The sequence below is a fragment of the Coffea arabica genome, chromosome 8c (genome assembly GCF_036785885.1).
Source record: "Coffea arabica cultivar ET-39 chromosome 8c, Coffea Arabica ET-39 HiFi, whole genome shotgun sequence".
Lineage (NCBI taxonomy): Eukaryota > Viridiplantae > Streptophyta > Magnoliopsida > Gentianales > Rubiaceae > Coffea > Coffea arabica.
Genome location: NC_092325.1, coordinates 31380213 through 31395247, shown reverse-complemented (window position 1 = coordinate 31395247; position 15035 = coordinate 31380213). Strand labels below are relative to the sequence as shown.

At 34.2% G+C, this 15035-nt stretch overlaps 1 protein-coding gene across 1 annotated transcript; it reads left to right on the top strand.

The window, feature by feature from the left end:
- Positions 1–14228: 14228 nt before the first annotated feature.
- LOC140013471 (uncharacterized) lies at positions 14229–15035 on the top strand. The gene has a single exon (XM_072062766.1). It carries the CDS (start codon positions 14229–14231, stop codon positions 15033–15035), a length of 807 nt encoding a protein of 268 aa, XP_071918867.1.

The following is a 15035-nucleotide window of genomic DNA, read 5'->3' as shown; positions in this document are numbered from 1 at the left end:
CATTCTAGCCAGACAAAGCCTGTTCATTTCCCAAAATGCGAATCTCAAATACTGAGCATCGCCTCAACGCTAGAGTACTCGGGCACAAGAATCCGAAATAAGACAATTCACATCTCGAGCTGGCCAGTCTCAAGAGTGAACCATCTACAATCGAAATTTCTACCCGACATACCTATCTATGATCCTCAGATACCATGAGAGAGATTTAAGACCTATAACACTCACAATTCATAACTTATGCCCAAACAAGCACTTATTCCTTCATATCTATTCACCACTCAATCCAGGCTCACTCCGCGCAGAGACCACGCGAAGCAGGCTCTGATACCACCTGTGACAGCCCCACCTCCCTCTAAGGCGAACCAAAGGGTTCAGCGGACCGCCTGCCCAACTCTCGCTGGGACTCAGTCGTTCAGTCAAACGAATCAGAAATAAAACCTCAAGGAGAGTAAAACAAGGATCCAGTTCATTACAGTCCTTAATCAAATCCCGAATTCAACCACAGGAATAAACAGTATGAGGAGTCAAAACTTAAAACGGAACTTATATACATTGCTATCTCACGAGGAAGTACAACCGTCAAATATACCGAGGTTCTCAATTCACCATACAACCAACCCGTGCCAAGCACTAGGGCGAGAACCATTACAATAGAAAATCAAGAGCTAGACCAAGCTAGTCTATACAGGCTCTCGTCCTTGCTCGCCTTCCCCTGTTAAGGAAAACAAAACTAAAGGGATGAGCTGGAAAGCTCAGTGAGGTTCCGATCACATAGGCAAACAAGAAGTTCAATGCATTCATTACACGTAGCCAATAATTCAAGATACAAAGATAAGATAAAACGATAAACACATTCATTAAAACGATACAGGCTCACATGGAGCTATTCGTTCGTTCGTTTGTTCATTCATTCTCGTTTCATTCCCTTATACGTTCAATCATTTGAAAATGCATTTTGTATAAGTAAAACCCCCCGTTCATTCATTCGTTCATTCATTCATTCACCCCATCCCGAATATTGTCCAGGCTCCACCAACCTCCACCAACCTACAAGGTAATATTCGAGTATACCGAAACGTTCACCCAGGTCCCTAATCGCCCGACCGAGTTCGCTTCTGGCTCGAGACGACCGGTAAAAAGGGGCAGTGGCCAATTCAGCAAAAAGGCTTACATTCATGCACAAATAACATTTCAATCGTTCAATCATTGAAAACTTCTCAATTATTTAGGCCGAGTGCGATAAAGTACACACACGCCTAGAAAACTTGTTTTAGCAATCATTGAAAACATTTAACATGTAATCAATCATTCATACAAGCCATATAACCATTAAACATAACAAACAAGGAACACTCACCTATACACGCAAAATAACGTCCACTTCTCAATCTCCAATGAAACCTAAAATTAAACAAAGAACATATTACAATCCATCTAGCATGCTTTAGATGCAATCAAGAATTACCCGACTACTCGCGAGTAAACGTATAAAAATGACTTTTAAAGTGTAAAGAGGGTATTTGGATCCGTGGACGGGAATAACTAGGGTTCATAAACCAACCGTGAAACCAAACTCAAAAAGGTTATGAAATTTCCGACAGAAAACACTTTAACCATCGACAAATCGAAATCCAATAAGGTAAGCTAAGAAGTATTGTTTCCGGAATCGTTTATGTGGCTCAAAATCAATAGACTATATGCCTTGATGAAAATCATGAAAAGGTGGCAAAACTACCTCACTTTCACCCTTAAAACTTCACTTAAAAGTTATTCACTTGTGGCCGAGAGAACCCGAGGTCAATCTCTATATTTTGGTAAACAGTAGGTAAACATTTGGAGTTTCAAACCAAAGAGGTATTAGGTTTTAGAATGGTAAAATGATCACTTTATTTGCCAAGTGGAAATATACAGGTTCAAATAGAAACTTAGCCCTGGAGCGAAAATTGGGGCAGCACGCCTTTTGTATTTTCCTATTTCCAGCCATTTATGGCTTCATTATTTTCCTCAATCAATCCCAACATTACACATAACATAAACAGCCACTCAATATGCTCAAGACAATATAAGGACAAAATTTAAGCTAACAACAAGTGCGGAAACGAAGTTTACAAAAGACAGTTTTAATGGGTTTTTGCGGAATGGGTACATCCGAGGCTACGCTTATTGGATTGAGGTGAAACTTATACCATTTCGAAGCTAAGACAGGGGGCTACAAGGTTGAAGAAGGCCACTCAGTCCAGTTTGCAATGTATCTAGGTCAAAATTGAAATATACGAAACCAGAATCTCACAAACAGGTTGGCTAACCGCACATTTGTTAAACAGCAATAACTCAGGCTACCGAAATTCGATTGAAGTGTATCTTATGGTGTTTCGAAGCTAAAACACAACCCTACATTTCTTATGAAGATCTCCAAGGCCAAATCAAGCATTTTCATGATCAAAAATGGAAAACTACACGAAAACAGAATTCTGGGCGCGAAACAGGTTTCATGGACAGTCAATGGTATTTTGGTCATTTCACATGCTACAGTGGTCTGATCAAGCTGAAATTTTGTAGGCAACTATTTTATACTATTGGTTACAACTTTCATGTTTTGGCCAAAATATAATTCGGTAAGGATCGTGGTGAAAAGTCACGGTCAGATTGGGTGAAATGTCAACCCTGTTCGCTGAACTCCTACCTAGATCAGTCTGGGTATTTCAGTCTTATCTCAGGCTACCAAGCTCGGATTGGGGTGAAAATTTACAGGCAACTAGAAAACATTATTACCTACAACTTTCATGTTTTGTGCTAAGGCGAATTCGGCCTCTAACCTGGTCGAACAGAAATGGGCAGAACAGGGGTTGGTGAAACCCTAATCTGGAATCTTTGCCCTAAACCAGAATTTTTGTACAATCTATCACATCCAACATATATGAACTTCATTTTACACTATAATAGGCTATCATACCATGAGTAAACAATAAAATACTATATAAAACAGAAAAATCCTCAATTAATAGAAAAAATTAGACAACTCAACCATAACTTATGAAATAACCCACAAAATGACATGCTTCACCACTAAAAACCCTTAATTGATCATTATTATCATGAAAGGGAAGATATCTAGACAACTCACCTTTACAACTCAAGAAAGATAATAGCTTAGGTTTCTTTCTTCCAAAATAACACCACCAATAGCTTTAAACCTCCTTAGTGAGCACTTGTATGGAGTAGATTCAAGTTTGGTTGGTTGAAACTCAAGATTTGAGCAAATTTGGAAGATAGAAATTGAAGAACCTTCCCTTGTTTTCCTCCTTAGAACAGCCGGCCATGAGGGATGAAAAATGGAGAAAAATTGGTCAAAATTTAGTTTTAGTAAAGGTAAGAAGGTTTGGTCAAAGTCCAGCTACGAATCGGATCGTGACATGTGGCACCTTATAAGTTTAACACTTATCCTTTTGTCTCTCCATCATTAACCATCTAAGCAACCTCTAATTATCTCTTAACATCTAGCAAATTAATCCCAGTACACAAAACTTAACCTAATTGGCCGAATTTTACCGAACTTTCCGCACTAGCGGGTCCCACGTCCGGTATATGCTCCAAAAATCTCATGAACTAAATTGTACTAGAAAAATAATTTAAAAACCCTATTTGTTCATAAAAATTATCTAGAAAATTTTCTTAATAAAGAAAATGCATAAGAAGCGTGCAAATAAATAAAATAAAGCCTAGAAAATAAGAAATTTTACGGGTTCTCACAAAACTAGCTGTTCGTCTACTTAGGACTAGTAAGCAATCAACTATTCTGAAGTCAATGACCACCAAATCCAATAAAAAAATGTAATGCTATTAATTACTCAAAACTTACAATATTTGCTAATATTATAAAACAATTAGTAATAAAACAATTAAAGAAATGTACCTTACACCTTACCTTATAATGACAGCGGTTCTGTACTTCTTCAACTACCCTTTTTCTGATCTACCACTTTTTTTGTCGACTTAGGACCTGAAATGACAATGTCAATAAACAGACTTTGACAGTGACTTTGCGAATATACTTGCCACCGAATCTGCTCTCGAAACTATCCTTGCCGATGCCACTCGTTTTAGAAGAAAAAGAAGAAGATAGGGGGATTTGGGGTTGTGCAAGAGAGAAATAGGCTGAAGTTTTAGCTGAAGTTGGGGTTGTGCAAGAGAGAATACACTCGTTTTGGATAAAGTTGAGCTATTTTTATAGCAAAACTTCAGTAGCAACTTAGGTTGTATTGACATTATCGAACAAAAAAGCAAAACTACTTTGATTGTAAAGTTTTTTGACTGAAGCCTAGATCAACGGTCTAGAGCTGCGGCATTTAAAAAAAATTCCATCGCTAAAAATTTAATTTGTGGTGAAGGAATAAAAAAATTGGCACCTCATAAAGTGTTGATGAACATTGATCAATGGTCTAGAGCTTTTGCAGCAAATTTAATGTGCGGCTTCTAAAAACAATTTAAATCAGCTGCAAATTGATGAAAATTTGAATTTGCGATTGTTAAAAAATTTTTCAGCCATTGATCAAACGGTCTAGCACTTTTGCCACAAATTTAATGTGCGGCTTTAAAAAAATTTAAATCAATCTTTATTGCAAATTTTATGTGCGACTTTAAAAAAAATTTTAAATCAGCCTTCGTTGCAAATTTTAGGTGTGGCAATAGAATAAAAATTTTTTTTCACAACTTTATTGGTCTAGCAACTTTCGCCACATATTGGATCTGACGGTCCAGCAGTTTTCGCCGCAAATTGGATCTGCGACTAAAATAAAATATGCAGTAAAAAATCTTAACTTAAATCTTGAGCAACTGAAAAATTTCCAAAAATAAATCAAATTTTTTGTGCACCGATTTTGTTAATTGAGACGACCCTTATTTTGGAAACAAATCTCACACAACACTACATTTATGATGTTTTTGTCTATCAATAATATATCAAGAAATTCGCCATGGATACGACTAGTGATATGATAAATGATGAAAAGACACACCATTGTCAACCTTAGCCATAGGTATGGATTGAGATGAATGGTGGATGAGAGTGTGATATGTTAAGACCTAAGCGCGGAATACACGATTATTGAGATATCAAATATATAATAATTTAATGACAAACAATTCACAAGCATAAAAGATAAATGACAAACAATATTTAACGTAGTTCGGCTCCATAAGAGAAAACCTGTTCTTTAGTATTAGAAAAAAATCTTATATAAGAGTACAATTTGAATCCAAACCCAACCCTTATATACCATCTCTTATCTCCCAAGAACCTTTTCTCACCCCATGTATAAGGTTACATATCGCCCTTTGTGTACTCTTGTGTGTACTTTGTGTAGTATGCCAACCCCCTATTTATATATAATATTATTTGGCTAAAAATCAAATAACAATAAGAAATCAGTACTAATTCCTAAACTTGTACAAAATAGGAAATAACTTCTAAATTCTAAACAAAATAAGAAATTTCTTGGCTACTATTTCAAGTAACTAAAATCAATTATAAAACTAGTTACTTCCACAAAAATTAAGAAACCTCTGTAAAAGAAATTAAGTCAATTTCCTAACAAATCTCCACTTTGGCAAATATTTCTTTTAACAATCATTTGTTTTCAACTATCAAATAATATGGTACCAAACTATACGTTCGAATCACTATAGTCTTGACACCGAATTGATTCAATCGACAAATGAATATGTGTAGTTACTCCGAATCCAACCTCTAGTTGACTCGCGAGAAGGTATCTCAATTTAGCATCTCCCTTTGTAGGATTTCTTCTCATCATTACTTGCAATTCGGGATTCTCTTCTGTGAGTTCTATTTCTAACCATTGAGGCAACTAAGTAGTAAAATCACCATACTTCTTTCCATTCTCAGGACTATCTTGCCATGTGTGATTTCCAAAATTCTACTTGCAATGTAAAACTCGTTGCCATCAGAGTTTTCTGACATTTAGAAAATAGGGTCTTTTGTTTCTTTAGGACATATGCCACACCACTTAAAGAACATATATCCAAATCTAACAACCATCTAAGATGAAGTAACAACCGTTGGAGTTGTGAGAAAGTTTCCACCGATTCATATCTAAAATCAACATTAGATTCCACCTTTTTCTTGACTCTTGAATTACCTGTTTAGATTCACCGTTAAGTATCTTCATATTTTTTGACTTTCCGTTCTCCACATTCAATGTTTCTTACAAAACTCTTAAAAGCAAGGATACTACCTATTAAATTGTTCAATTGGTAATAGCTACCAATCCACTTGATTTCAATAGTCAACCAAGATCCAACCATGAACCCTGTTTTGATTCCAGTTTGCTGGGATTCAAGTGTCTGTGAGTAGTGCAATCTCGTAGCCAAATTCTGATACCATTTGTTAGGATCCAAACGTGGAATATACGACTATTAAGATGTCAAATATATACCAATTTAATGACAAACAATCCACAAGTATAAAAGATAAATGATATAAAATATTTAACGTTGTTCGACTCCATAATTGAACCTACGTCCACGAAGAGAAAATCCGTTCTGTAGTATGAGAGGAAAACCCTATACAATAAGACAATTTGAATCCAAATCCAACCCTTGTATACCATCTCTCATCCTCCAAGAACCTTCTCTCACTTCATGTATAAGGTTACATATCGCCCTTTGTGTGCTCTTGTATGTCCCTTGTACGTATCTTATGTAGTATGCCAATTCATCTATTTATAGAGAATATTATTTGGTTAAAAATTAAATAATAAGGAAATCAGTGCTAATTTCTCAACTTGTAAAGAATAGGAAATAACTTTTAATTTTAAACAAGACATGAAATTTCTTGACTACTACTTCAAGTAACTAAAATCAATTAGGAAACTAATTACTTCCACACAAATTAAGAAACTAGTTTAAAAAATTAATCCAATTTCCTAACATGATAAAGGTCATCATTGGAGATTTTGTGATGAGAAGTGTGATGAGAAGTGGCCTAGTCCCTATTCTCACGTGATATGAAACTCTCATAAACCTATTACTGAGAGTTAGTATTACTTATTGTAAAGAGAGTAGAAGAGCTAATTTCCTCAGTATAACACTTTTAGCCAAAGACTACTGATCTGTGACCATACTTGAATGTACATATATCCTTTTTATGCTTTATTACTCCTTGGGGCTTTTAATCAAGTGAACTAATATCAAAATTTAAAGAGATGCAACTAGCCTTTGTGAAACATATAATTATAGATAAATTCTGAAGAGAGAGAAGGATAATGACCAACCATTGCATAGTTTTTCAAATGTGCCATATTGGTCCAGTAGTTTTATATTTACATGACTTCTGAATTATGTAGTTATCTCTAGTGACTTCATTATTTGGTTAAGTTTTTGATGGGATGACAAATATGAGTTTTTCTCTTACTGTTTGTACTCTTCAATGAATAATTAAATGAACAAACAACAATACAAAGAAAGCATTTCTTTATTGAATTTTGGGTTAGAATCAAGATTTTGTAGTGTAATTTTTTTTCCTTGTTAAATTCAATATATCATTGACGCAAGACCAAATTTAGAATTAGTTAGTAGGGATGTTAGTCAAGTGATTATGAAATTCCTGATTCACTTTTCAAACTCTCATCTCTTTCCCTATCACATTGTAAAGTTTGGAATCTCCCATTAAATTAGAAAAAAAAAAGAATTCAGCATACACTTGAAAAATTGATAATTAGTCAAATTTCTTGATAAATGAAATGCAAAGGTCAAGAATGGGAAAAGTAATAGATTACCAAGAATTGGCTGGGGGATTTCTCACTGAAAAGATCAACTAAAATTAACTTGAAGAATTTGCATCTTGTTTTTATACACAGAAGGACCGCTTGGATTTTAAAAGACCAAGTTTTTTTTTGAGGGATAAAAAGACCAAGTTTTAAAAGACCAACTTCAAACCTTTGACTGCAGGGTCTTTAATTTACATACAACACTTATTTTCCATTGCAAATATGTTTTTAATTTCAATAGCTTCCTTTTCGTGAAATCTAAGCTACTAACAAGTTTTGGGGAAAAATATGCCACAATTTTTTCCCCTTTTTTATGCAAAACAAAATATATGTATCAAAGATCTCTATCTTGCTCTTATAGTGAGGAAGGAAACATTGCACAGATGTTGCACCCATTGAACTATGTAACCAAAATCATCTCACTCTTTCCACTCATTATGCTTTTAGCAACTTTTAATTTGCACCCCAAACTTTTGTTTTGTATACTTTCCACATTTAATTTATTAAAGTGTTTCAAATCACCTCAAGTTTACATATCGTTAGAGAAATTAGAAAGTAGGTATAAATTCTTTTGCTTTTTTTGGAAAAAATATTTTAAGTTTTATGCTAACTATAATTTAAAATTGAGAAGGAACTAGGGTCCTGGTATGTTAGCACTTGTCTTCCATACACTTTCACTAATAATATGTGAGATATTAGTTATTTGGGATGCATTAGGGTGCAAAATGATCAATAGTAAAGTTTGAGGTGCAATGTACCACTAATCAAAAACTTCATGTAATTAAATTATCCAAAATAAAGGTTAAGGGTACAAATTGAGAATCATTGAAAATGATACGGGTAAAAAGTTGGAATAGTTCTTTGAAATAGCTTTTGGAAGTTAATACTAAATTACTAGGAAGAGATGTTGTTAAACAACCTAAGCTTTTGTCACAAAACCAATTGAGTGGACCGGGTTAGGATTAGAATAATTAGTATAAAAGATTGGCTAACTGATGTGGCATTATTTTATTTGTTAGGCATTAAAATAGGAGTTAGATTCTATATTACATGGCAACTAACTGCAAGTCTCAATTTATTAGGACAATAGAGGTTTCTTAATCTCATTGAAAGTTTGTTTAATTTCATTGGATGTTTTACCAAACATATTTGGTTAATAAACACCCAAACACAGTAATACCAACATTGTAACCTTGACAAGTTTGACTCTTGAGGGTGGAGCAAACTATGGTGAATATTAGAAGATAATGTGGAGCAACTATTTGTAAACACCCTTGCTGCTGGCAAGGCCCAACCATTGATCTACAAGGACCAATAGGAAATCATGAAAGGGGATAAGGCTGTCCAAACCCTGGAGTAATAGTTTGAAGATCCAGTAATAGCTAATCCCTACACACGTGTTCCGCACATGTTCAGATCCATGAGTTTTCATCTGTCAATGCATGGTCATTTCTACCAAAATAACACCGTCCTACTAAATCTAACCCAACGCAACAACACACTAGGCAAATGGTACTCAAGGCCCCCTCTTAATTCCATGGTTTGTGCCTAGCAGTGCCCTAACACTTAACCAAGCACCAAGGCTCCAAACCACTTAAAACCCATAGAATAACCCACAAAGTCTTAGCCAATCCTTGTCCTCAAGCACTAAGTTTTTGGCCATGATTAGTTTAAGATAGTCATACAAGTATATATGCTCTAAAATCAATCAACTTCTAGGATTTAGTATGTACTTGAACTATTTATATTATAATAAATGATATTTTATCATATTGATTGATTAAATATAATGATGGTGAGATTCATTTGATTATAGATAAGATTTATGTTTAAATCTCTATAGTCAAAGTATTAATAAGATGGGGCATTGTCACTACAGTTAGACTAACGTATACTATACTGCTTCTTTATGAGAAGTAGTAGACCTCATCTGCTATGTTGTATGAGACACCTAAACTAGTGTATGGATACTTGATAAGATGATCAAATTCACTAGATTGAACCATGTATAGATATCATTAAATGTCAAAGAGTTAATCTCTGAGTGACATTTATGTAAGTGATTTTTAGACCTAAGATTATCATAGTATCTTAAGTATGGATAGTTATACTTTCTTTGTCATATGATTGCTCCCATAATAGGGAATGCTCGCATAATTAGCATATGGATATATATTTAAAGTACGGAAAGGTGATAAATAACCTATAAGGATTACCATCTCTTATGCAAGAGGAGTTTTCTCATATCTGGTTACTTGTAGAAGTATAACTCAGTATTCTTAAGACTAAATAGAAGAGCCTTAGAATAAGACCTTTTTCATTGGAGTTATATTTTGTTATAAGAAATGAACATTAATCACATAATGAAATAGGCACAACTCATTCCAAAATTAATGTGACATAAATGTGGTAAAAGAATATTGATTACAAAGTAAATGTTCATTGAAAGTTTTTCATTACCTGGATGGTCATGATGTATTGTTAGACGCCAATCTTGATTTATAAAAATGACTTGATTGATTAGTGGAATAAATGACAAAATAAAAAGGAGTTTTAATTTATCTAATTCTTATTTATTAAGAATTATAACTCATACTTATTGCCAATTTATATGAGAATTTAATGGGTCACACACATTAAGAACATTTGTAGTTGGATTAAAAGAATTTCAAACAAGGACTTGAAAGATAAGTTTTTATAACTTATAGTTTAATTTGTAAGATAAATTAAACTTGAGAGACTTATGATGCAAATAAGTTTAATTCTTCTAGATACAAGAGTTGTATTAGAATGAAAAAACTAAATCCTATTGGAAACCAGTTTTAGGCTTCCATAAGGATATGAATAACTTATTTGTCTATAAATACTCACTAAACTTTTGCTAGTAAGACTAATCGATACACACACACACACACACATACATACATATATACACACACATGAGCGCGAGAGCACATACACTATATATATATATACACACACACACGCTCACACAAATTTAGTAGATCAATAAGTTCATTGTTTGAGCTGATTCATGGTATAAACAAATTCATCATTTGTACAAATACATAATATATACAAGTTCATGATTTATACAAATTCATAGTTTCTCCTAAAGGAATTTACTGATTAATGTTGCAACTCTTCATGAACATTTTATCAACCTATACAAAGGTCAAATGGGTTTTACATTGCTACAAAAAACTATTATCCTGCCACTTCACAAGTTAATAGACTGTGCAAATCAATAATAATGTACAATTTTATTCCAAGTGCAATCCCTTAACTTTTTTTTTTTACCATTTTCAGTATATTGTTGTTGATTTGTATAGTAGCAATTGACTAATATTGTTATTAAAATTAACAAGATAAAGGACGACATAAATTAATGATAATGTATCATTTTGTTTCATGTCCAATATGCTGGCTCATTTTGACCACCTTTACTTTGTCAAGTCCTCTATACCATTAATTTTGCTATTGTTATCATTGATTAGACTTAAATGGAACAAACTTGAGAATTTATGATACAAAGTATCCAAAATTGAGAGTTTGGGGTGCAAAGTTTTTAAAATTAAAGTTTAGGGTGCAAAGCGGGAAAGTAATACAAGTTTCAATGTGCATAGTGGAATTAGACCAATTTAAATTAGTTTTTTTTTAACATCAACTATAGCACTTACAAATACAGTTAAGTTAGTAGGATGTTTCAAATTATTGCAGTCAACATTTACATTTGCTTTTTTTCTTTTTTGGGATAAAAAAAATTTCATTAACTTATTATTGGAAATTGTCCATCATGATTTGATTTAGGTAAACATGCACTAGAAATTACAAATTTATAATTTAATAGATAAATATATATGAACAAATTATGAACAAATTTGACAAATATAATAAATTTCAAAATTATCTTTTAATAAATCACCCAGCTCCTTTTTATGCATATTGTGATCAATAGATCTGCTAATTAATGGTTTTAAACTCCGATAATAATAATGAGATTTGTCCAAATAGATCTAAGATCCAAAAAATTTTCAAATCTAGCAACCAAATCTAAAATACGTTCGGATCTAAGAACAAAATAAAAAAATAATGCAGAAATCTTTATAGAAACCCCTAGGAGAGTAAAAAATTTTCACTAGGGATTCCTAGGAGAAACAGAAAACTCTTACCAAGAAAATTTAGGAGAGACTTTATTAAAAATAAAATAAAACAAAAATCATGGGAGAGAGACCACATGGGTCCTTAAGAGGAAGGCCTCTGAGAAAGGGAGAAAAATTAGAGAAAAGTTTGAGAAGAAAAAGGTAGACAAGAAAATATATAACAATTTATGCACAAGTATTTAAAGAATTCCCAAAGTTTAACCGGCGTGGAAGCTAACCTATCATGGCAAGAGAATAGGGTTTAATGTTGTTTGGGAGTTCAGAACAAAAAAAAAAAGGGGAAAGATTCTAGACATATATGTCATTAAATTTTGGGAGAATTGGAGTTTTGGTCCCCAATGTACTACAAACGCGCGAAAGTAATCCCCAATCTAGTGGGGGGAACAAATGCGATCCCCAATCGATCCAATTTTCCTCGAAAGTGGACAATTGACTGGTTTTCTTCATTTTTTGCTGGAAACAAGTCACGTGAGAGCACGTGTCGGCAGTTAAAATCCTTTTCTCAATTTTTTATCCGTGAAAACCCATAAAAAATTATTTCCAGCATTCTAGTGCCCCACTTTTTAATTAGCAAAGACAAAACACACTAATTGTCCCCCCTTTCTTCTCTTCGGTCTCCAGAAACGACAACAAAAAACTAGACCTAACATTGTGCATAAAACCAGCAAATCGGAAGCAAAATCTTGAAGAACTGGGTGATAGTGGAGTTGTTCGTGAGTCTGGGAGGAGGAAATGGCACTTAGACCAAAAGAAATGAACGGAGCACTGCCACCAGATTACGGTATGTGATTTTTACGTCAGGTAGCATTACGCATGCTTAATTCATGCTTATATTGTAAGAATGTGATGATGAATGGTGATATTTTCACTTGGGAGACAAAATGTCTTAAATTTTGGATTTTTAAGACATTCTGACAAAGTCCTAAAATATTTGTTGTCTACCATTGTATGTGGTCCTGTATGTCTCTCTGGTGTGTGTTGTCACGTAGACAATGTTGGGTGGGTAGGAAGACTCGGTAACATGCTTTTGTGGTCCTTGTCTGAACTTTATATGGTAGGGGGTTAAATTCCCAACTTTATAACATGCTCTTGTTGCCCTTGAAGCTGATTGAGTGCAAATTACATACTTATATAATCTAATTTGTCACTTATGGTACTTGTTTATTGTGTTTGTTTCTTTTTTTTTTTGTCCCTAAATTCAGACAGTGATAGCATTGAAGTGACTATGAAGTGTTATTTATGGGGAAAAATTGAAACCGAACCTGATGTGCATTATGAGGGAGGAGAATTAAGGATTTTTTATCATGTAGATGCCACAGGCATTAGTCTATTTGAAATGGATAGAATGCTAGAAAATCAACTTCAAGCTGTTGGTGACAAAAAGTACCATATCCTAATCAAGGAACATGGATTTAGTTTGTTAAGACATGATAGAGAATTGCATGCATATTGTGCTGATCATTTTGACTATGGTAGGGTAGTTGATTTGTATGTAGAGGTTTCCCTTAATGATATACTAGCATCACAATGGGGGTCTAACATTGAGGATGGGAACTTTGTGTTAGAAGATGAAGAGGATGAAAGTGATGATGAATATATGGCTAGTTCAGGTTTTGATTTGGGGAGTTCTCAGAAGAAGACTCGGATTATGATCAAAATTCAAATGATAATGATTATGATAAAAATGTTGATGATGATTCTGAATGGTTAGGGGTAGAAAATAGAAAACAAGAGTAGCTGAATAAGCATATTAAAAAAAACTCTACAGATGCTAGGATGAGACACATGTCTAGGAAACAAATGCCTAGTGATACTGAAAGTGATGATGACAATTCTGACGTAGATGCTACCCCAGATTTAGCCACTGATATTGGTAGTGATACAGGGTCGGATGAAGACAAAAGCTTGAGACCCCCTGTGTTTGATCCCAAGGATGAAAATAACCCCAAAATTAAACTTAGACAAATATTTTCTTCCTTCAAGGAGTTAGAAGAAGCAATTAGAACCTGGAACATCAAGAGAGAGAGATCATTTACATTTGTCAAGAGTGATAGCATAAGAGTTAGAGCAATATGTCCTAAAAATGGGTGTGATTGGTGAATATATGCTAGGAGAATGAAAGGGGATGGCAGATTGGAGGTTAGAACATTTCAAAAAAAAGCACAAATGTGGATTTTCATACCACAACAAGAGTGTGAAGTCTGGGAGGGTAGGAAGAAGATATGTTGGCATATTTAGGGAGAACCCAAGGCTGGACTATATTAGTTTTAAAAATCTGGTAATGAAGGAGCACAAATGTCATCTTAGTAGCCATCAAGGCTATAGAGCTAAGAAAATTGCAGAGAATTTGGCCAAAGGTAGTGAGATGGATCAATATAATAAACTGTCTCAATATATCAATGAAATTGAGAGAAGTAATCCAGGTAGCATAGTAATTATGAAGCTGGTAGATAACTATTGTGATGCAGTAACTGGACAGGGAAAATTTCAGAGATTATACATGTGCTTTGCTTGGGTAAAACAGGGGTTCTTAGCAGCTTATAGGCTCGTGTTTGGAGTGGATGGAACTATTCTCAAAGGTTCAGCAGGGGGTGTACTATTGACAGCAATTGGAGTTGATGCTAATAATGGAATGTATCCTATAGCTTATGCAGCAACTAAGGGAGAAACCAAAGATTCTTGGATTTGGTTTCTAACATTACTCAAAGAAGATTTGAAAATTGGAAGGGACTATGAGTGGACAATAATGAGTGATAAGCAAAAGGGAATATGTGAAGTAGTTTTTTCGAATGCAACCCACAGATTCTGTGTTAAACATATGCATAGTAACATGTCATCTGCTGGGTTCAAAGGGGCGGCAATAAGGAAAGCTCTGTGGAAAGCAGCTAAGGCAACTACTCCAATTCAATTCAGAAGAAGAATGGAGGCAATTGCTGAACTTGATACTGAAGCAGCTAAGTGGTTGGATGACAAGGATCCGGCAGAGTGGAGTAGATCACACTTCAGTACTTACCCAAAGTGTGATATGTTGCTGAATAACATATGTGAATCCTTCAACAACAAGATCTTAGATGCTAGAGAGGAGTAA